Raw genomic sequence first — 25,026 nt, 5'->3', positions numbered from 1 at the left:
ACGGCAGAAACTGATAAGTGCAGAATCTGTTGACGACAAAACGTTGAAACTGTATGGCATATTACCAGCCAATGTACTCCATTAGTCCAGAAGGAATACAAGAGACGCCACGACAATATAGCCGGGCTTGTACATTGGACATTCTGCAACAAGTATGGACTTGACAGAGCAAAAAATTAGTATGACCACAAACCTGAAGGCATCATTGTAAATAGAAATGCAAAGATCCTATGGGATTTTATGATTCAGTGGGACCATGAGATAGAGAATAGGAAGCAGGACATAGTCTTAAGTGAGAAAGAAAACAAACTAGGCTGGATCATAGACATAGCATGCCCAGCTGACAACAAGGCATGTGATAAGGAAGAAAGAAAAGTCAAGGGATATGACAGGTTAGCTTGGGAAGTTAAGCAGTTGTGGTTGATGAAAAAGGTAGCGATAGTGCCAATAATTGCTGGAGCCCTGGGAACAGTGAGCAAAAATCTTGAGAAGTATGTGGAACAAATAAGGACTGCAATAAGGGTGGAGCACTTTCAGAAAACAGCACTGCTTGGAACTGCTCAAATACTCAAGATGATGCTCGAAAAATAAGGGGTGTTACCTTAGTTCACTGGTAGTGAACAGCTGACACCGTAATACATCTCCAGCATTAGAAACTGTGCAAAGACAATAAATAGTCATGCAAGAATTCAAGCAGCATTTAGACACCAATGTAACATTAAATGCTGCCTTATGTATGGGTCAACTTGTATAGCAGCTAATTTTGAATTTTGTTTTATTTAATACACTGTTTGGTCAACTATCTGAAAGTTACAGATGCAAGCTAATTTCAATTACATCTTTTTATAACTATTTTATTTCATTTGTATTGCTAATGACCATAGAAAAGATATGAAAGTAGACATTAAAATGACACACAAGCAGAGAGATCTTCAATCTGCATTTAACCAACATCATTAATACTAATCATCTATTGATGCTTAACTTTACAAGACTTAAAGTAATTAAACAGAAGAGGCTTAAGAAAGCAATTAAGCATTAAAATTATCATTCAGCGTATTGCACAAAAGACATGTAAACATGGACATATGGTGTGAATAGATAATATATATTGCTGTTAAGCCTGGATCAGCCCTGAGTGAACAGATCTATTTTCAAAGTCTTCCTAGCAGTGGAAGTATAAAGATCTGAGGAAAGAATTAAACTTACTTAAATGAAATATGAGAAAATTTTCCTAAAAAATACAACACAGATGTAAAATATCCAAACATCACTTGTCTTGTAAAGATAGAAATCAAATCTACTTACTCTGACAAAGGCCTTCAGCAATGACAATATCATCAAGAGCGATTTTAGAAGTTTTTAACCTTCCAGAAAAGCCAATGAATATGATTCTTCCTTTTTTACTTGGTAGATTCATGCAACCATATTGCCATTTAGTTCCATGGTCTCCAAAATCTTGCCAGAAATATGGAGTTTTAGAAGACCATTTTTCAAGTCCATCCTCCACAAATCTTACTTGTAGCTCACCATTTGCAATCCCAGGCATGTAGTAATAAAATGTAACTTTGGCTTTCAACAACGGAATATCAATGAAAGGCGATATCAGGGAGTTTCTATTCACTGTATTGTAGTTACTATGAAATACCAAATAATCTCCTATAAAATAGACAGGAAAGTTATGATTATTCCCACTTTCATTGTTTCTTGACAAATGGGCAGCAATTTGCTAAGATACATTTACAGAATAAAATAACTTCCAAATTAAGCAATTATAAATTGAAAATCAAAAAACTTATTTCAGTTTCTCTAAAAGATAAGAAAAACAATCACAGAAAGAATTTTAAAATTTAGTTAAGTGATTTGATGCCTTAGTTGCATTTACCACAGTGATCAAGTCTATAAATGTTGTTCTCATAATTTTTAAACAAAAATCTTTAGCTAGCAATTCATCCTATGATACTGCAAATCTTCATTTTTGACATCAATCGTTTTTACAAGCTTTTCTTCCCAAAGTTACAGCCATCCATGTGCTTAGTGTAACATGGTTTTGTATATGATTGTGTCTATTGATTAACATTTTATTATTTCTACTTGAAATAAAAATATCAAGAACATGAATAATTACCATAATTAGAATGATCTTCCAGATCAGATATCTTCTCAATTCTCCAGCCACCACTTATCTCATTATTTTCAATATCATAATTGCAAGTGTTTTCATTAAAATTACAGCTAACATTCCATTCTGCAATTAATGCAAAAAATTGATTTAATAAGTTAGTTCAATTATTTCTGACTACTCTTCATGCTTTGAGATTTGTGAGCAGACTCAAACTACTAAACTCACTGGAAATTTCCAAATGAAATCCAGTTTTCCAAAAGAAATCCAGTTTTCCAAAATAAATCCAGTTTTATACTTGTTTGTATCTATAAGGTATCTTTACTGTATAATTTGAGGTTTTCCCTGTGTCTAGGCTCTTCTACCAAAGCTGAACTATGAATAAATTATCATTTTTGATGGTCATTTATCATTCAACCATACTAAAGGATCTGTCCATCACAGCTGACATCAGATGATTACACTCTCAATATTCTTCAAGTTTACATATTTCACAATACAGGCATCTGATTATTTATCTTGAAGGGTGATACCTAGGGACTTTTTCTTTTAATATTTTTTGTGTTAGTAACCAAATTTAATCATCATCATCATCATCATCATCATCATCGTTTAACGTCGGCTTTCCATGCTAGCATGGGTTGGACGATTTGACTGAGGACTGGTGAAACCGGATGGCAACACCAGGCTCCAATCTAAATTTGGCAGAGTTTCTACAGCTGGATGCCCTTCCTAACGCCAACCACTCAGAGAGTGTAGTAGGTGCTTTTACGTGTCACCCGCACGAAAGCCAGTCAGGCGATACTGGCAACAGCCACGCTCGAAATGGTGTCTTTTATGTGCCACCCGCACAAGCCAGTCCAGGGGCACTGGCAACAATCTCGCTCGAAAATCCTACATAGGCCAGTAAGGCGGTACTGGCAACGGCCACGCTCAAAATGGTGGTACTGGCAACGGCCACGCTCAAAATGGTGATCTGTTCACATTTATTTAGGGATAGATATTTGTTGGATGTAGGTTATTCTACACACAGATGCACAAAGTCATAGGTGGAAATACTACATGCATGTACCTATATCTATCTTTTTCTTTATTTCAGAATGTGTATTAAAACATCAAAACAAGAGTGCTAATCAAGAGACAATATATTTCTAATTCGAATAACAATTTGAGCAAAATACTGGTTGCTGAAATGTTTGGTGTATTTGATTGTAATACATAGTGACTACATTTGTTTATTCAAGCAAATAATCCCTCTTCTTATATTAACAACTCTAAATTTCCTAGTCCTTTTCGGATTGTGATACATAAAGTACAAAGTGCAACATTCATATATCAACTGTACATTATTGTTGTTTTTGATTGGCTGCATGTCATTACTGCTTGAGCAGACATATGGTCAAAGGCTTTCCACCTTAACCATCCTGTCTTTTTACTTATATATCAATATACATTATCTAATACTCTCTCTCTCTTTTACTTGTTTCAGTCATTTGACTGCAGCCATGCTGGAGCACCGCCTTTAGTCGAATCAAATCGACCCCAGGACTTATTCTTTAAAAGCCTAGTACTTATTCTATCGGTCTCTTTTGCTGAACTGTTAAGTTACGGGGACCTAAACACACCAGCATCAGTTGTCAAGCGATGTTGGGGGAACAAACACAGACACACAAACATATACATATATATACATATATACGACGGGCTTCTTTCAGTTTCCGTCTACCAAATCCACTCACAAGGCTTTGGTCGGCCTGAGGCTATAGTAGAAGACACTTGCCCAAGGTGCCACGCAGTGGGACTGAACCCAGAACCTTGTGGTTGGTAAGCAAGCTACTTACCACACAGCCACTCGTGTTCTATTCTTTCCCAATACAGTAGGGTATGATTTGAGGATGATTTAGTTGCTATTTCTAACATGATGAGCAACCACATAGAAGCTCCTTCTTTTACTCGTACAGTGTACTCTATGATGTAATTGTGTCTGGTATTGAACCAGCAACTTTATAATGATCATCCTGGAACAAATCATAGCTGAACTTTAGGTTGAAAGGAAAGCAGAGAAACTTCATAATTCGGAAACATCATGAACTAGAGTATAGGGTACAATGTATGTCACTAAAGTATTTAAATCTTAAAAGATGACAGCATATACTGAACCCAAAACCAAGTGGTTTGGAAGCAAGCTTTTTACCACACAGCCACACAGTGGTTGCTCATCCTCAAAGCTTTCCTTTCATTTCATCATTCTTTTTATTCTGTTTCTGTGTAGGTCACATGTTGAAATCAGGAATATAAATCTAATCAGAATGGAAAAAAACATGTGTACATGTATTAACACATGTACAGATATACACACACACATTCACACATATACATGTGTTCACATATACAGAGATGTTTATTCATACGCACAGTTGCTAAAGTTAATTATTTACAACAAAATAACATTTCATACTAGTTTATAATGGTTTCAAATTTTGGCACAAGGCCAGCAATTTCAGGGGAGCAGGTAAATCAATTACATCAACCCCAATGCTTAACACGAAAGGATGAAAAGTAAAGTCAACCTCAACAGAGTTTGAACCCAGAACATCAAGACAGATAAAATACTGCTAAGCTTTTTGCCCAGCATGCTAACAATTTAGCCAGCTCATCACCTTACATATAAGAGTATATGATAATATGTAATAATATAGTTGTTCCCTCACGTGAACAGTTCTCTGTTGATATAGTCATGTCATCAAGAGCAATACCACCTTCAGTACCATTTCCATGGAATGCTTCAAATACGATTTCTTGATACCTTTAAATAAAAAATTAAGAAACTAAAAGGAAAAATTTCATCAAAGTAATTGATGAAAGCCACCTTAATGCCAAAGAAAATATTTAATTTTATTGTATTTCTGCTTCTTGTACGTTTTCAAATGCACTCAAATCCCAGCTAGCATCACACACATGTTACTATGGTTATAACCACAGTAGATAAGAATTCCACCAATATCATACATTTTTCAAGAGTCCGAGATTTTTAAGTCAACTTTGGCTTATGGTGTCATTGTTATATCTTACTAGCAGTATAACCCAACGTTGTCGGGGTGTGACTTATTACGCCATCTACGATAAGTCTTGCTAGGTGAAAATCAGCTAAAAACGAAAGCCTTACAGCAGAAAAACCCTTATGACGTAAATATGTTCATAATTCAAAAGACAATGAAATTGATAGGGAAAGTCTGAAGGCTGTTTTGCTTAACATTATTAAGTGTACGTAAATTTCATCCGTCTAATTGGCTATAGAAATGCTTGTGCAAAACAACTTTTTGTGCTGCCCTGATTATACATAGCAGGGTAATCCCTTTTTGCAGGAGCTAGGACGGCAATTTCTGATGAAGCAATTGCTGGTGATCTGTTGCTACACAGTTCTGCCAGAATTCTATAAGATTGAGCAGTAGATGTTGATGCACCATTTTGCATTATGTTCAAAGTAGCTTCTGGAATGTGGTGAATTGCTGCAGTCTGTTGCTGTCTTTTTAAACTGGTTGCTTTCTTTCCCCAGTAAGCTCTCTTGTTTGGAGGCATAATCTATGTACATATTAAACAGAACAACAAAAGTTATAACAGATGGCAGGGTCGGTAGTTTTCACATTTCGGTAGTTTTTCAGATTAACACCCGCACGATTACCTAACCCAAACCCTAAACCTAACCCTAATCCTAACCCTAACCCTAAACCCTAACCCTAAACCCTAACCCTAAACCCTAAACCTAAAACCCTAACCCTGACCCTAAAACTGTAACCGTAACACTAACCCTAATCCTAACCCTAACACTAAACCCTAATCGTAACTGTAACCCTAAAACCCTAACCCTGACCCTAAAACCCTAACCCTAACACCCTAGTGAAAATCGTGCAGGTGTTAATCTGAAAAATTACCCACATTTCTAATGAAGTTTACTGATTTTGCAATGTATTGTCCTGTCTACATAAGCTCCTGAGTTTGTATATTTACAAAACATTGACGAACATGAGTTATATTGTAGTTAATCTTGTTTAATATTTTTATAGCCAAATATTTGCTTTAATTCCTAAAAGTGGCTTGCAATTCTTTCATTTCCAATCTATAGAGCTTGAGAAGGTATGTGTCCTAGTGGTTAGGGTGTTGCATCCATAATTGATAGATCATGGATTCAATTCTAGGATCAAGCAGTCAAATGTGTTCTTGAGCAGAACACTTCATCTCTCATTGCTTTAGTGCTGTGTGGAGACTCTCTGTGTCATAAAAGGCAACTAAAAGAGGTTGAGGTAGGGTTTACACTCTGATCTCATAAAATCCTCACCAGCAATAACTACTCAAACAGACCTGTGGGCTGCAGGGTTGCCACCTCTAAATGTGCAAAGGTGTCATCTGTCAGGAATAGGGAATTGTCAACAAATGGAGGATGCAGCAATGCACTGTTACAGTGCATGCCTCCATGCTACTGCTATTGAGGTTGGGTTGTTAACTCGGAAGATTATTTCTGTTAAGTTCTGTTTTTATCCTGTATTCTATAGGTGTGGTTGTGTGCACATTAGTTACCATTTCATCCATAAAATGTCTAGTCTACACTGATATAAGATAATTTTTTAATGGGTTTTGTTTTTTGGTTTTCATTTAATTTCCATTTCATGGTTAATTTCATGGAAGAGTGAATGATAGAAACGGAAGAGTAAGGGATTAAACTTGCAGTTATACATGTGTCCCTTATGTTCTGAATTATTTCAATCACAGTGAAGCTGACTTTCACTTTCATCTTTCTAGAGTCAATAAAATAAACGTCTATCAACTGCTAGGGGGCTTTATAATTCAGCTGTTACCTAATCCCAGATCTGTCAACTTGTAGTTGTATAGAAAATAATTATTTGTCTAGTTTCAGTTTTAAAATCTCACAGATTTTAATTTTGACTTGTTCTGAGTTCAAATATCTCTGGAGTCAACTATGTATTTTATTCTCCCTATGCTGATAAAGACTATGTATGTACTGAAGTTAGCAAAGATGATCATACACCTCCATCACAGATTTGTGTTTTGGTACCAATATTAGTGACAAATCAATACTTGCTCATTTAGAGACATGATAAATTAGAAGTGAACTGCTAAATCATTATTACAGGGAAGGTCAGAGATAAACTGCTAAATCATTGCTACATGAGTGGTCAGAATGAACTACCATTTCTTTATAACTCAAAAGGTGGGAGGTAAATTTTTTAACTGTTGTTAGATAGAAGAACAGACATGAAATGTTGTATTATGATTACATATCTTCTTTTTGTCTCCCAAACAAGATAATCTGCCAAAATTTTGGCATAAACATTGCTTGAAAATCAACAATGAACCCTTAAGAGATATTAAAACCAAACTATTCTTCTTACCCATATCTCACTGCTACAGGTAGACATAGATATTTCCATCCATCACCTTGATTGTCTGATATAGATGCAATTTCAGTTTTGCTGGAATTAGTTTGAATATGAATATTTAGGCTTCCCATGTCTTTTCCAAACATGTGATAATAGAAACTAATACTCCCGATATAGTTGTTAAAGACTTTCTTCAGATATGCTCTTTGTCCAGGAAAACCAACAGAAGAAGCAAACATATATTTCCCTGGAAAAATAAATATAGAACATTCAAGGACTAAAAATGCTGAATCAATTTTTTAAAAAAAACAGAGTAACATAACGTCTGAGATATATCAAATATTTAATGTAATACTACTATATCATTCATGTACCACATTAACTTTCTTTTCTTTTGTTTTTCACATCCATGTGCTGGATGGCTCAGTTGTTTACTCTTTCCTTCTCTTCAGAGGCAGAGTAAGTAACACTTGATGTAAAACATAGGATAGAAATTGTAATTCACTTAAAGTACACAATGTCATACATATGTACAGGGGTTCTTTCCATTATATGCAAACATATTTTATATATATCACAAAAGTTCAGCTTCCAACAAAATTAACACCCATAGAACAAAAGATACCTTACTGGATCGACCAATCTGAAAATTATTTCACAACTCAAATTATTGCTGGTCACTCTGGTTCCTTGTAGAATCTTCTTATTCACTGCTCCTCAATCATAATGCGTCCATAACTAGTGTAGTAGTGGGAAAAGTTTCTGTGTTTGCAGCCTGATTCATATTCAGTTCCAGATTGCATATATTTGACAAAACTCCTCCAAAGTCTTCCTTTTACCATTCCAGCAGCCTCACCACAACACACATCCATACTCCAATGAGAAGTTCCTTTTATGTGGTTACTACTCAAGTGGCTAGAATAAGTAGCCAATCATCATCATCATCATCGTTTAACGTCCGCTTTCCATGCTAGCATGGGTTGGATGATTTGACTGAGGACTGGTGAAACCGGATGGCAACACCAGCCTCCAATCTGATTTGGCAAAGTTTCTACAGCTGGATGCCCTTCCTAACGCCAACCACTCAGAGAGTGTAGTGGGTGCGTTTACGTGTCACCCGCACGAAGGCCAGTCAGGCGATACTGGCAACGGCCACGCTCAAAATGGTGTATTTTATGTGCCACCCGCACAAGAGCCAATCCAGGGGCACTGGCAATGATCTCGCTCGAAAATCCTATGAAGGCCAGTCAGACGGGCCAGCACACTCTACTATTTTAAAAGAGGATGTGCACATTGGACAGTGCAGCTCTAGATATGGATAAAGAGATGATAATCCTGGTTGAAATGTTCTGCCTATTCAGGCTTCATTTGGGGTTAAACAACAGCAACATCAACAGTAACCATAGCATTAGCATATCAAGTGGAAAAACACATCTGGTCGTTCAAATCCATCAATGTACCCAGTTATGATAATACATTTTGCATCTCTTTCAAGACATGCATCTATTTTCTCCAAGGAATCTGTCCTGTTCCTTGGAAACATACTGCAGTCAGTTGTATCCCTAAGAAGGGATACAAACATTACTATATTGCTTACATTTCCAATATTTATTTTCATTTCATGTACATTAACAGTTTGCTACCACCCTTAATGATACTCATACTACATACACCTACTTTAACCTTTAAACTTTTGTACGTCAGAATAATGGATAAATGTTTAGAAGAATATAATCAGATAGCAAAATAAAGGTTCAGTTTTCGAATAGATCTCTAATTCAAGAATATCACCTGAAGATGGTGGCTGAAAATACTGAGTGAAATGTTGAGTCCAAAAAGACATTAAAATAAGAAAATTGTTTGAAATACAGATATCACTACTCCATGATTGTTGTAGGAAACTTTATAAAATGGAATAATATAGAAACTAGGACTAAATACCTTTACTACTTTTGGTTGTGTGATCCTTTTCAGGTCCTGACAGTCTTGAATGTTTCTTGGGATAAATACGTTTCCATTTATATACTGTGCCTTCACTAGCCATCCCACACATATCGTTATCAAATGAGCAATATGTCTCAGTTGCTGAAAAGTTAGACAAATTAAATGTAACACAATATAAGCTCATTTTTATGAAGAAATGTATGGAAATGTTTATTTTTTTTAATAAATCTAGTGGATGGTCAATTTATTCTTATGAGAGGTATAGCCTATTAACTTAACTCCAGTATAGCACTGGTACTAAAATCTAGCATATACTGATACTATCTTTATCTTTTACATGTTTCATTCGTTGGACTGTGTCCATTCTGGGGCACCTCTTTGAAGGGTTTTAGCCAAAGGAATTGACCCTAGTACTTATTCTTTTAAGCCTGCTGCTCATACTATCAACCCTTTTTGCTAGACCACTGAGTTATAGGGATATAAACAAACTAACCTCAGTTGTCATGTGGTAGTGGGGCACAAAAAAACACGACACACACACACACATACATACACATATACATATACACACACATAGAATTGAAAGAAGCCTATCCTATATGTATCAGAAAAGGGAAATCCTAGAAGACATGGTATGAAGCGGTAAGGACTGATCTCAAGATGCTGGCCCTCGTGGAGGAAATGACTATGGACTGAGATATCTGGCAATATGAAGTTCTAAAGAAGACCTGCCCATGTCAACAAAATTGAGTTCTAGGAGCACCGTGTGTCCCATCCACACTCAACAAGAAAACATTTAACGCACTACCACAACAAACCAAACTACGTCTCTACATCTCTTCTCTTCCTCACATTTCCGCTTCATGCACTATGCTTACCTCCCACCCCCCAATCCTGTCCTCTTGGCCCTGTGCCACTGTATTATTGCTCTCTGCTAACCCCCCCCCCACCTGTGTGTTCCACACACGCACCCTCTCTCACTGTATTATTGCTCTCTGCTAGCCTCCAACCTGTGTGTTCCACTCACACATAACAAGAAAACCTCTCACTCACCCTACTCCAACAAACCAATCTACATCGCCACATCTCTTCTTCTTTAAACTCCTCCTTCCTCTCACTCCCTTATATATATTTTCATTTTTTTCCCCTTCTTCTAATACTTATTTCTCCCTATATTTTTATTCTCTTCTCATACTGTGCTCTCTACACATTCTGATTGAATCTTCCATGCATCAGCATGTACATCTTTGCAACAATGTAACCTTAATTCAGTCAAGATATCCTTGGCCTGAAGAGTAGCCAGAAGTATACACGTTGCTTGGTTTTTTACCACTTCTGAGGTTCTGCCCACTATGAAACATATGTAGTCCAGATCTTACCTACTCCATTCTGTATCATCAGCATCACACACACACACACACACACACACATATATATATATATATATATATATATATATATATATATATACAACAAATATAAGTTATTAGGTTTTTTTATTTTTATGTCCCTCTTCACTATATCAATACACTTAGAGACACGGTGAAATTGTGTGGGATTTTACTTTTAGTTTTAATGTCAATTATATAATATTTTTAATATTATATATCTAACACTCTCTAAGTGTTGCTGCCATTACTTTTTATTCATTGGTATAGGTGGTCAGTCTAACACACCACCCATACACACCATCTGTTGTGTATAGTTCTCTAACCAAATTCCTCCTATCACAAGCATTAGTATCAGACTCCCACTTTCCTCTTCATCTATGTTTCTTGCAAACATTGACCTATTCAGGGTGAATATTGATCATCTTAATCCAACCAGTCACCAAAGGTCATGGGCACCTCCCTTCTCCTCTGACAATGTCAAATTAATTTTTAAAAAGTAGCAAATGCAAGTATGTCTAACTCACTTTTGTAAGCATGAACATCAGCAGTAGCATAGTGGAACTGTCGAGTGTTTTCTTGGGTTAACAGTTTCTAATCCAGTTACCCCTGAAGGAACTAGAGATAAGACACTGATACACAAATTCTTGGAATTTTAAAAATATGATAAAGGTTTATTTGAATGATAATACACTTTGATATTGCAATTAAATATAGACATTTATACTCACGATTTTCCTTGCATCTGACATAAAGCTTTGGGGATGAAGAGCAATATGAGTAACTTGACAAAGTGGCATTATGGCAATCTACAAGTGACATTTCATCCCCTCTGCATGTCACTGAGCTCATATAGGCAGGTAAAGATGAAGAAATTCCTCCATGAGATAAATATCTGAAAGGTAAATATGACAATACAGTATTTCTCAAGGAATGTAAGGAGGTGTCTGTATCGTACCGTTCGTGGCGCCTCCGCCAGTCTCCTATTCATTAGTGTACCTCGCATATAAAGTGCATTCACCCAACGTAAGATTGTGTTACGAGTGGGAACAGCTTGATTTCGGTGACTGTTGAAGTGGTGGCGAAACTCGCTGAACTGCTATGACAGACTCGTTATTCTTCACACAACTGTCGAAGGTAGACACGCGAAACGCTATAGTCCACAGTGCCATAGACTTACCTGAACAAAAAAAAAACAATGCTAAGACGCCAGGGATCGAATAGTACCAGTCGGACATATGTCCCACCTCCTGGGGCTGAGTAACAGCAATTTCAAAAGCGTCCGTTCTTTCTGCTCCACCCTGTATGTATGTTAACGTTTGTTTTTATGTTCAGTTGTAATAAAAACAATTTGACGTTAATCTGAGGGGTTACTCTATATTTCAGTAGAGTGCAAATTTATTCATTAACAAGGATATTGTTGACAGTAACTTCAAAGTTTTGACCAGATAAGCCATTGTCTGCAATCCGATGAAGGTAGAAGAAATTTCCAAAGTTTCCCCACTGTGGGATCAAATTTATGACCATGTAATTGCAAAGCAATATTTAGAACAATTTAGCCATGTCTTTTCCAGAGTGATAAAAACACACCAATTGTCATACTTTCAGCACTAGATAAACACACCTACTTTACATATTCTACTTGAAAAGAAATAATTATTTTACTTACTTGCGGCCTAAGCTCCGACATATCACTTTCGCCTCCACATGAGAAGTGTTTTCTTTGCAAATGGATCCCCATTTACCATTGTGAAACACTTTAACTAAACCGGAAGATTCCGAAGTAACGTCTCCATCATCTTCAAAGGAAGAGTAGAATAAACACATATATATATATATATATATATATATATATATATATATATATATATATATATATATATATATATATATATATATATATATATATATATATATGGGGGTGTGCGTAACAGCAATGGTATTCGTTGTTTGTCATTTGTAAGATGAAAGAAGAACAGTGATCGAAGTTGTAAAGAAATATTTATTTACCGTTACTTTGTATATATCCAAAACCACGACGGGTTGGTACAATTAATTAGTAAATGGAAAAGCATGCGAAGTAAAGAAGGTTAATTTCGGCTGGTATGTGTGTACACCTTCTCATTGTAGTAAACTATAGATAGTGATAGAATGATGTAAGAGAAAAGAAATTGAGGTAGTGAAAGTTAAAGAGTCGAGGGACGCTGTGTCTCATAATTGGCTGAATGTAACCCTTTTCTCCTTCTGACCGTTTGTCTTTAGTGGCTGCCTGCTTGTGGCCATTACTCTAGTTGGTCTCTGTTCACTAATTCTGCCTTACCAAATTCTAGCATTTATAACAATGCAAAACCAGCTAGAAGGATAGACATATTGTTGAGAACAATAGATTTCGTTGGGAGTCTGTTATCTCTATTCTAGCTTTTGGTGGCCTAGAAGTGTCAAGTAGCAAATACATTATTCTGCTTAGCGAAGGCATCTGGCAAATGTAACTGCTGTCACTCACAGAAAAACTACCATGAGAAAAGTGCTGCTGAACTGTTAACTGGAATTGAGCTATTGAGGATCGAATCCACGCTATGCCTGCATGAAGCCACTACATATATATATATATATATTACATTAAAGAAACTTGTTACGAGATAGGAGATAGGACATCTCACAAAGAATATATATCTGTAAAGTGGATGCCCTTCTTAATGCCAACCACTTTACAGAGTGTACTGGGTGCTCTTACACAGCACCAGCACAGGTGCACACACGTGAGACTAGTATCGATGCTTTTTACGTGGCACCAGCACCCTTTAAGCCCATGAGATTAGGAAATTTCAGCTGAAGAGGGATGCAGGGAACATGCCTGTATGCAAGGACAACCAAAATTTTACTTAGACACATCAATCTAAGTAAAATTATGGTTATCCATGTATGCAGGCATGTCCTCCTGCATCCCTCTCTAGCTAAGCGTTCCTTATCTTACAGACTCGTGGGTGAAAATACCACGTAAAAATCATCCATATTGGTGCCACATGAAAGTACCTGTGCCGGTGCTGTGTAAAAACACTCAGTATACGTAGTACAATTGATTGGCATTAGGAAGGACATCCAACCATAGAAACCATACCAAAAGACAAATGGACCCAAGGTAGTTATCTAGCTAGTCACCTCCTGTCAAACCATCCAACCCATGCCTGCATGGAAGACAAATGTTAAAAAATGATGATGATGGTGTGTATGTGTGAGTGTGTATTATAAATATTATTATTATTATTATTATTATTATTATTGGATCTTTTTTAAAACGGGGGCCACATTTTTCATTAACGAAACACTTTGAAACTTGGAACACTGGTAGAATGTGTCATATAAAACATCTTTTTCTCTTAGTCTTCTTTAAAAAAAAAGAAATCCCTAAGTTATTCCATGTTAAAGTTGTCGTATTTCTGTAATTTCAACCAATCACTGACGTCCATTCAGCCGATATACATTAAGTGCCGACTACATAAACAAACGATTCTGAAACAATTCTATCGGTGATAGGGTTAGGGTTAGGGTTAGGGTAAAACAGGAAATTTAAAAAGAAAAAAGCAAATAAAACGAAGAAAAAAAAAGAAAATGAAAAAAGCAAATAAAACGAAGCTATGGCTTAATCAACCAAAGGAGTAAATGTAAACAACTGAATACTTGTCAGTGATTGGTTGAAATTATCGAAATAAGACAATTTTTTACATGAAATAAATTCGAAAACAAAAATATTTTTTTGTTCTATAACACAAAATAGATAAGTATACGAAGTTTGAAAGTCTTTCCGTACCAAAAACACTACGTAAAACATTAATGAAAAATGTGGCCCCCGTTTTAAAAAAGATCCTTATTATTATCATTATTATTATTATTATATTTTTAAAAGGATTGACGTAACTCTTCACGAAGGTAAATAGTCAAGACGAAGAGCGAGATTCGATTGTATAGATGTTTTATTCGTTGAACAATATTTCGACAGTACGTCTGTCTTTGTCAAGTTCAAAACAAAAGGTGATTAAAACTTTAAAATTTCAGAAATTTAAGCGTAAACCATGAACGAGAGTAACCAGCGTCCATACGTTGATGGAATGACATCATCAGTTTTTAAGTTTTATAACAAGCGGAAAGAAAGAAAAAATAGAAAAAGGAAGACGACAGAAAAAAAGGAAAGAAAAAGAGAGAAAGAAGAATATTCAATCAAACAGTTTTGTATAAATTTGATGATATTCTCCTGTCATCTTATTCATTCCTCCAGGGCGTGATGTTAATAACCCGCAAACACATTTCTCCTCATACATTCTGAGAAGTGAAAGTGAGGTAGATTCAGAATATTTTTTGAGAATATGCACTTTCAAGTCTTCTTCAAAATTGCAGCCGCTTGAAACGAAATGTTCAGCAAGTTCTGTTGAACTACCGTTCTTGTACCTGACGTCGAATCTGTGCCTATTAAACCTTTTGTTTAATTGTTCTGTTGTACAACCAACATAAATCAAGCTGGCGTTTCGTGCATTCTGCAGCGTACACTAAATGGGAATCTTTACATGTTCCCCCTTCTGTATAAATCGTAACATTTCTGTTATGATTTCTGATGGAATTCACTTCACTCATGTTGTTGCACAATGAACAGAGCTTACCTCTCTTGCGGCTTTTCTTTAAGGTACAGCGTGCAGATATTCCAATGTTCGTTTTCTTGGAGTCAGATATAGAGGCCAATAATTCTTCTATGTTCTTATTCCGTTGAAAGGCTACAATAGGCGGCTGAGGAAATATCTGTTTGAAACTGGGATATTTTTTCGCTACATGCTGGTAACTTTCATGCAACACTTTTGAAATGTCAGCGAAACGTCTGCCAGAAGTTTCGAAACAACATGCTGTACTGTTTAGCATTTGCGCCGGAAGCTCCGTTACAAACATATGGTTAGCACACAGAACAACTGTTGACTTGCCAGTCCCCAAAACTTGCACTGAGAGTGATAAAAATTAAACATCCAGTCAACATCATGGTGTTTGCAGTGATCACTTGTGATGGTGACGTTATGCCTCCATTCAGCTTCCCACATGGCCACAGACTAAACACGAAGGCCTACATCAAATGCCTGGAGAAGGTAGTGTTGCCCTGGTTGAAGAAGGGGGCTGTTGGAAGACCCTATGTCTAGCAACAGGACTCTGCACCAAGCCACAGAAGCAGAAGAACCCAATCATGGCTGTCAGACAATTTCTGCGACCACATCACACCTAACATCTGGCCACCTAACTCCCCAGACTGCAGCCCCCTTGGTTATTATGTTTGGGTGCAGTTGAACAAGAGACCAGCAAAATTCCTTGTAACACCAAAGATGAACTGAAGACAAGGATTATGGCAGCATTCACCAACTTAAACAAGGAGACCGTCCAGAAGGGTTGCTGGAGATTCCGAAATCGCCTGGAAGCCATAGTTGAAGCCAATGGGGATTTTATTGAATAAATTTACTATTTAGTATTTCAAGATTTGTTTTTTTTTTTGTAATTTTGGTAAATATGTCTCTTAAATTGAAATGTCAGTGTTATTTTCATTTTTGTGTCATTTAGATGACAATATGTGTGTGTGTGTTTGTGTGTGTATGTGTGCAGCCACTAAGTGTAGTGAGTTTCTCAAGCAATTACTCAATATATACAAACAATACTATGAAAATATATGTCAATGACAATATATGTTAAAAAATCCATTGGTTAATTATTCACTAAACAACATCTATTCTCTTCTATAATGTCATGTAGCTGAATGCGAACATTTTCACAACATTCCAAGATCCGTCACTGACTTGTTACAATTATAAACAAACATGCTTTCTTTCTGTTTAGAATGAGATAGCATAGATTTATTTATACTTACATTCAGCATGTCCAGATAAAGTTAAAGCAGCAACTACCAATAATATCAGATTGATGCAATTAGATTGACAGAGACACCGCTTCATCTGATGATCTGTGAATATAAGAATATTAATTTATGACAGATTATAGATATAACTATGATCTCAGCAGTTTAGTACATGATAGTAGTGCTGAAGATAGTGTTGGTTGGGATATGTTATAGGAGATTATAATAATTAATTCGTTTTATTGGCCACAAGGGCTAATATCAATTAAAAACATGTAAGGACAAAGTCAGGACGAAGGTTACAAAAGGATTTGTCCGAAAAGGTAGGAACGTTCGTCTAAACAGAGGAAGAAAACAGAGAAAGATATAACAAATAAATAAATAAATAAATAGAACTCCCAAAGGAGGAGGCGCTTCGAAAAAGGAAAGGTTACACGTGGGAAAACCCATAAAACCACGGGGGCCTGGTCAGAAAAAAAGGAAAGGGGTATAGAGCCCTTTCTCCTTTTACATACCCTTTTTTTTTTTTTTTTTTTCTACAGGTGTATTCTCAGAATTGGTCCGTTTATACTGGCCATTCTTCCAACAGTCACCCATCTTTCAACAAACTTGCTATGAGACAGTACTTCCCTCTCTACTCTCATCGTCGTCTTCCATTGGAATTTACCTCCACCATATATTATACTTCTGTTCAGTTTTTCGATATCGTCATCACCATAAACAGAATCTATCTGTCCACCTCCGTTAACGACAAGCCCACTGACTCCCATTTCTGTTTCTGTCCACACCTCACAGCAGCTTCACTCTACCATTTTTATCGAATCAGTTTCACTAAATAATAAAAGTTTTACCCTGTGTGTGTGTGTGTGTGTGTTTGTGTGTGTGTGTGTGTGTTTGTGTGTGCGCGCACGCGCTGATTTGGTGGACTAAACACTTTAAGACGGTGCCCCCAGCACAACGGCAATACAATGACTAAATCAAATAAAAGACTATTAGTAGATGTGTGTGCATGTGCATGGGTGTGTGCGTGTGTGTGCGCGTGTGTAAATATGTGTATGCCCGTATGTATACGTGTATGCGTACAAATATAAAACATATATGCACATGTATACATACACACACATATACATGTACATGTCTCACCTATCTCACTCTTTTTCTCTCTCTTCTCTCCTCTCTCTCTCTCTCACACACGCATATATGTGTGTGTTTATGTGTATGTATGTATGTATTATATAAGTGTATGTGTGTGTGTGTATATATATAGATAAAATATTATTATAAAATCTGGTAATTAATCATATATTAATTAATATCGATTAATTATCAGGAGGCCAGCACATCTAAAGAATCAAAGAGATTCAGAAATATTATATTTCATGTTGAGAACAATTTAGGTCTTAATAGACACAAGATGTGATCTATTTCTAGCGCATTAATTGTCCACGTTAGTGGTCGACGTTATTTTTTTTAAATGTACCTTAATATATATATAGATAGATAGATATAGATATAGATATATACATATATATATATATATATAGATAGATAGATATAGATATAGATATAGATATATACATATATATATATATATATATATATATATATATATATATATATATATATATATATATATATATATATATATATATATATATATATATATATATATATATATATATATATATATATATATATATATATATATATATATATATATATATATATATATATATATATATATATATATATATATATATATATATATATATATATATATCCAAGAGTTAAGGAATCGAATAGATAAATTACGGGCTACATATGTTTCATAGCGAGCGGAACCTCAGAAGTGGTAAATATCCAAGCGCCAGGCATCTTGGCCTGAAGAGTAGCCAGCGGTTACACCTCGCTTGGATAGTTACCACTTCCGAGGTTCTGCTCGTTATGAAACATATCTAGCCCGGATCTTATCTACTTCATTCCTCAACTCTTAGATTTTTATTTGCATAGCTGGCAACCCCGGCTGCCAATCGGGAAATACGGAAAAATTCCCAACCTCCAACCCCAATAAACCACTATTGTTCTTGAAAGTTGTTTTTTTTTTTATATATTTTCTACGAATTGCTTGAAGCTTACTTTCTTCCTACACCTCAATCCTTGGATCTTATGTTTATATATATATGTGTGTGTGTGTGTGTGTGTGTGTGTGTGTGTGTGTGTGTGTGTGTGTATAAAATTAATCGAAGGACATACTAAGTTTGTTTACTTACTGGAAATAGCAGTTAAAACTCTTATTTATATCGCCAAAATACACTGCTAATAACAACAAAAATCAACCGTCCGAAGGCAAATGAGCTAAGACAATCACTTAGTATACATTCAAGTATTTGGACATAGTAATTTTGATAAGAATTAACTTATTAAGTCTTACCTCATCGGTGACGCAAGTAAAACTACTGACTTCCTATGACATGAACCACTGGTTAACTTGCTTAGTTCAACTAATGAAACTTTCAATTACGAACAAGTTTCACAGTCAGTCACAATCTATATACAATGTAAGTATAGTTATGCGCTTCATTGTGTGGACGTGGGAGTGAGTATATCTTTATGTATATATATATATATATATATATATATATATATATATATATATATATATATATATATATATATATGTATATATATATATATATATATATATATATATATATATATATATATATATACATATACATGCATCCGTTTCCGAGGGTGTGTGGATATAGTTGCAGGGCTGGTTCGATGTTTGCGTAACATTTTTACGATCGTTTAGCTTCGACGTCGTTGAGGGTCAATTCAAACTTGTGAATGAATCTGGGTACACGGAAATTCAGTAGAAGCCTATCTGAAGACTGCACCTATAATTCAAAGTCACAGTCACGCACAACAGCCTTTGAAAGCAAAGATTTGTGTGCTGGAGCATTGTCTCGATGAAAAAAGACGACTTTTGTTGGTTTTCCTGACGGTTTGGCCTTGACAGCTTTTCGTAACTGTCTCAGCAATTTGGCATTGATGGCGTGGTCATTTTGATGATAGTCAATAAACACAATTCCTTTTGTATCCCAACAAACTGAGGCCATCACCTTCTCTGCACATGAAATTACCTTGACCTTCTTTGGAGCAGGCGAGGAGGGGTGTTTCCACTGCATGGATTGTCTCCTTGTCTCCTGCTCAAAGTGATGAACACAATACTCATCCTGGGATAGGAAACGTTGAAGGAAACCAGCTGGATCTGCCTCAAACAATGTTAGGTTTTCTCGTGATGTGATCAGCCTGGTATGCTTTTGATCAGGTGTCAGATGTGGCACCCACAGAACAGAAACCTTCATTATGCCAAGTTCATTGTGCAGAATATTCTCAACTCTCTCGCGAGATATGTTAATAGCATTGTCTATTCGGTTTATAGTCAATCGCCTGTCATCCATCACCATGTAGCGAACACGATAAACGTTTACCTCGGTGGTGACAGTTGCAAGACGTTCAGACGATGGGTCCCTAGCAAGATTATCCCTTCTCCTCCGAAATTCAGTTGCCTAATTTCGGGTTTTTGCAATGTTGATGAAGCTAGAGCTTCGTTCCATTAGGTAGCGAGCATGTCAGCATGAATGTCATTCGGGACTAAACCCTTTTTCTGCAGGTACTGTCAACATCTTGATGCCAAATTTTGTTCCTTTTTCAAAAGAAGTTGATTTGAAGTTTTCTTTGAACAATCAGGTGTCAGTTTACCTGAAAAGAAACAAAGCAATTATTAATAAGGACAGAAATTAATGCGTGCAAGATTTCACAGCTGTAGCATCACTCCTTCATAATCAGCCTATGAACTTTTCAACTCGCCCTCGTATGCACAGAAGGATAATATATCTATGTAAAGTTATTTCATTCGAAGTTTTATTAGTCTTTGCAGTAGTTACGATTTACCCCAGGTTCAATATTGTTGGGACTTGGCAATTTCGATACGAGTAGTTGAAGGTGGAAAGAGAGAGGAGAAGGGAGAACGAAAGAGAGAAAGAGAGAGTTGGGGGTTGATAGTCCAGTATAAAGATAAATGAAAAACAATTCCTTACTTAAATAGAAATATTAATATTTTTAAGTCTCTCTAAAGGAGACTACGGCAGCGGTACTGGATATTAATAGTTATCGCCAAGCCAATATGGCAGTCTAAAAAATAGGACGAATGCTGCTGTTGATTAGCTGCAAGAGGCCATCGCCTCTAGCTAGCTATGTGACACACGAATCTGTGTCCATTATAACCTTCGAACAAGGGTGGTCAGCCGCTTCCCCTTGCTGGTCTGGCATCTCCAGACTTGGGGCTAATCAACGGCAGCATTCGTCCTATTTTTTTGGACTGCCATGTTGGCTTGGCGATAACTATTAAATTCCTTACTTGTTCGTCTAATATGGAAGTCAACATGGAAGGAAAAAGAAAGAGGAGGCAAGAGGGAGAAGAGAAGGGAAAATGTAAAGGAAAAAGAGCAAACGATATTGTTTAAAAATTATAGAAAAACGTTGGAAAATATTGTTTAGCCCCAGGTCAGTCACGATTTAGTAAACCTGTAACGAAAAGCATCCCAACCGTGACTATCCCATCTTTCATACAAATCTAATTTAATGTCTACGTTCTCATCATCCATCTTGAAGATTGTATTTGAAGGATATTTGACTGTTATTTATAGTAGTTTAAAAGATTGTATTAGTTGAAGATGCATACCTACGAATTTGTAAAATAAAAAATTCATAATACTATTCGGTGTAGCTGTGCCGTAGTAGGTTCTTATGCCCTCGCAATTAAAATTTGGTATTGGGTCTCTTTTGTTAGCCCATTCAATTTCTGTGCCAAATTTTGCTGTGATGTATGCTGTTTAAATGAGCTTTTGAAGTTTTTGCTAGTCGTGTGAATAAGTTGCACGAAGTGCTACTCTTTCTTGACTCATCCTTTATCTGCTTTGTGTTACCTCAAAATTTTCTCACGTTTGGTGTCATTCTGTAACTTGATATTTGACTATCTTGTTGTGAGCATTTGTTTTATCCGGGATAATATAATTAGTAATACACAAAATGTGTCCTTCTCTATTTTTAAAAACAAAAATAGTATGATTTGATGTGAAAGAAATTTAATTGAAATTTGTAACAGATTGAGTGTCTCCATACATGCGCACTCATTGTTTCGCGATAGTGTTAAATGGTATAATGAGGTATGTTAATATGAGGTGATACTGTGGCAATGGATAGTATCCATATCTTGAGGAATAATAATAAACGATCCCATAATTGCTTGTAACAGTTATGAGATCGCTGTTATAGAGTTGTATTGCATAATAGTGGGTAATGTAAGATAAAGTGAGGATCTTTTCTGTTTGGCTGCACTTTTTGAAATTTTAAAAGTTAAGTGAAAATTTTCAAATTTCGTGTATTGATGTAATTTTTCATGCTGTTGAATCTCAGAGCTTAATTCACTTGTTCCAGAAAACTATTTAAAAAATTACAGAGGTTTAAAGTTTGATCATTTTTCCCAGCCAGAAACCAGGATTTGGACGCTGTCATTTTGTGCGTAACTGCAATCATAAGACGCCAAAAGAATAATGTCGACATTGCAACGATAGCACGTGTTTTAAGCCGTTAATAAGCGAAAAATTACCAAAAAAGAGTAAACACATATTTTGTAGTTTTTAGCATTCGAGAGGTGGATATCGAAAATGCAATGTGAAACATCCAAAAACAGCAGCAAATGGCTACAAGCAGAAAAACACAGCATAAAATATCAGTTTCTAAACACACGTAAACAAGAGTTCCTACGCTTGGTTTGTTACTGTGCAAACAGGCACCAACATGTCTGTGGCTTTCACTTGGCTAAGATTACCCAACATTTGCAAACTTTAAAAGCTATAAGCTGTTTATTTATTGATTTATGGCGAAAATGAATTCTATGTCAATAATTGGCATACAAAACTACATCAATACACTAAATCTGAAATCAACTGGAACAATTAAAAGAAATTATTTCCTTCTTTTGAAGAACAGATTTGTTTGTTTACCACACCTGATATCAGTTATAAATTTGTTACGTTGAAATTTTTTTTTTTTTTTTGTTATCTTGTAACTGGCTTTAGACAGTCTCTTTAACTAAGATGGTTAACTATCAATGATCTTGTCTACATATCTCTAAATAATTACAGCCAATCATTATAAAAAAAAACAGAACGTTCCTTATGTACTTTGTTATTCCGTGTTGAGTTCAAATCGTTCTTCAGGCAACCACGGCAATAGATTTCGCGACATCTATAATTTCAACCACACAATCTGAAATATTTTAAAGAAAGCTTCTATCTACACTGTAGTAGTGATAAGATGCAGAGAAACAACACTTAAAAGAATCTGTAAAATACGATTTTACTAACATTTGACCTAATTGTTTCCATCAATATGCAAACGCCCTTTACAATATGGGTAACTCAAAAATCTCACAGATAATTTAATATTGAATGGCTTCCCATGAAATTTAATGTTATTACGGTAACAAAAATAACCTATCAAAATCTGTCAATAATCATATATTTTTTTTTTATCTAAAATTAATATAAAATAATATATTCTCAGTTAGACATTAGTACAAGAACAATCAATATCTTCTCAGTTAAATAGTAGTAATGAGCAAGGTAATATTTTTAGCATTTAATTATTAGTAAATGAACATGTATATAAGTTGAGAAGCCACGTGGTAAGGTCACTCATCCAAACATCTAAAGCAGTAAACATTCTCAGTTAGAATCTATACATTCTAGTATCAATTCACAAACTCGGTTGTCGAATCAAAGACATGTTCATGAATAGACAAAATAAACATTCAAATAATGTTACAATTCTAATTTTCGAATATTCTGAAGCAGCTTCTATTAAATCATTGATATTTTCGGATTTTGCTTGCTTATCAGTTGTAGAAGAAAGGCAAACATCTTTTTTATTAAGTTGCATTGTCTACAAAATCTCACATATGGATGCAGTCCTCAGATTATAACAATTTATGCATAAATATATGAGTCATATATAAAGTTTCCAAACTTTCTTTAGTATCTTACATTGATTTTTATATAATGGTTCCAGTAGAACAAAAAGAAGAACGAAGACGTTGTCAACAGATACATCCTGGTACAAGAGCAATGCAGATAACACACTAAATGATAAAATAATATCACAAGTATAGTCACTTAACATCCTAAGCAATCGCTACCAACTTACATACGAGAGGGTACTGTAAAGTGCCTGGTTTGGGGTGAAAGTTAAAATACAGAAGGATCAGTTAATTATGATTGTATTCAACATATACCCCTTGCTAATTTACACACTTTTTGCAGCGGTACTTCATTTTTTTCTAAGCCCTGAAAAAGAACTCGGAAGGTCGGGCCTTTTTCTAGGAACAACTTCTTACAAAAGCTTTTCCTTGGGCATCAACTTCTGCTCCACATAACTAACTACTACAGACATTTGACAAGTAATCTATCCTCAGACTATATAACTTCGTCATCACAGCACACGCACACACGCACACACACACACACATAAAAAACTAATCAAAAACATTATACGTGTCACAAGTATAATTCATGGATTTAACTAGCTGTAACACAGTAAAACTGATGATCACCGCTTCTTCTTCTATCCAGAAAAAATACTGCATTCCTCTAATTAACTAAAAAACACAAATACGAGATATCAGGTCTTTAAGGAAAGAGAAAACACAATGTGATCTGATCCGCCTTTATTCTCATTATTGTGCGCACACATGACAAAGTGCAAGATCACGGCTATAAAGCAACGGGTCTGTATGGAAAGTGAAGAAAAACAACATTGTGTAACATAATCTGTCTTCTTTCTCACTATCATATGCATACCAAGTATAAGAATGGTGAAATTACAGCTCAAACACTGGGGTGCTGTCCTATCTCATGATCATCAAAATCTTCAAAAATTTCCTCTGAACACAACTTTTGGAAGCATGTAACAGAATGTCCCATCTATTTCCCACAGGAAAGGTGTTGGTACAATCTTTACTGTTGACTCATCTGTCAGCTAAATATATCTTTATGCAGCAGTGTCTACTCTACATAAGCCTACGGGTAGGTGAGTCACAGACGTTGGAAGAAAATAGTACTGGCCAGCTTTCTTGTCAATGTCGCAGGTTAAGACCAAGAGCAGATAACTTTTGTTGCTTCTCCTCATAAAAGGGGAGCTAACTCTGAAAAACTCGCTAACGAAAATTCT

The 25,026-nt window shown here is 35.7% G+C and overlaps 2 protein-coding genes across 4 annotated transcripts in view; both read right to left on the bottom strand.

Annotated features, from left to right (window-relative positions):
* The window catches only part of LOC106867184 (uncharacterized), a 49,133-nt gene extending 29,838 nt beyond the window's left edge, over window positions 1-19,295 (bottom strand). The window contains exons 1-9 of one of the 3 annotated variants that reach the window (XM_089348738.1): window positions 19,160-19,295; window positions 16,741-16,833; window positions 12,520-12,649; window positions 11,582-11,745; window positions 9,460-9,603; window positions 7,531-7,765; window positions 4,834-4,928; window positions 2,129-2,248; window positions 1,309-1,659 (exon numbers count right to left, since the gene is read on the bottom strand). In XM_089348738.1, coding sequence (XP_089204864.1) covers window positions 1,309-1,659; window positions 2,129-2,248; window positions 4,834-4,928; window positions 7,531-7,765; window positions 9,460-9,603; window positions 11,582-11,745; window positions 12,520-12,649; window positions 16,741-16,825 — 1,324 coding nt within the window. In that variant the 5' untranslated portion in view covers window positions 16,826-16,833; window positions 19,160-19,295. Of the gene's footprint in view, window positions 1-1,308; window positions 1,660-2,128; window positions 2,249-4,833; window positions 4,929-7,530; window positions 7,766-9,459; window positions 9,604-11,581; window positions 11,746-12,519; window positions 12,650-16,740; window positions 16,834-18,998 lie in introns of all 3 variants that reach the window. The other 2 variants (XM_089348739.1, XM_089348740.1) reach the window with 2 other exon arrangements.
* Window positions 19,296-19,478: 183 nt separating this feature from the next.
* On the bottom strand, window positions 19,479-20,490 carry LOC149136483 (uncharacterized). The gene has a single exon (XM_089348326.1). It carries the CDS (start codon window positions 20,199-20,201, stop codon window positions 19,629-19,631), a length of 573 nt encoding a protein of 190 aa, XP_089204452.1. The 5' UTR covers window positions 20,202-20,490; the 3' UTR covers window positions 19,479-19,628.
* Window positions 20,491-25,026: the final 4,536 nt, after the last annotated feature.

The sequence above is a fragment of the Octopus bimaculoides genome, chromosome 3 (assembly GCF_046866305.1).
Source record: "Octopus bimaculoides isolate indiv1 chromosome 3, ASM4686630v1, whole genome shotgun sequence".
Lineage (NCBI taxonomy): Eukaryota > Metazoa > Mollusca > Cephalopoda > Octopoda > Octopodidae > Octopus > Octopus bimaculoides.
This window is presented reverse-complemented; position numbering and strand designations above follow the sequence as displayed.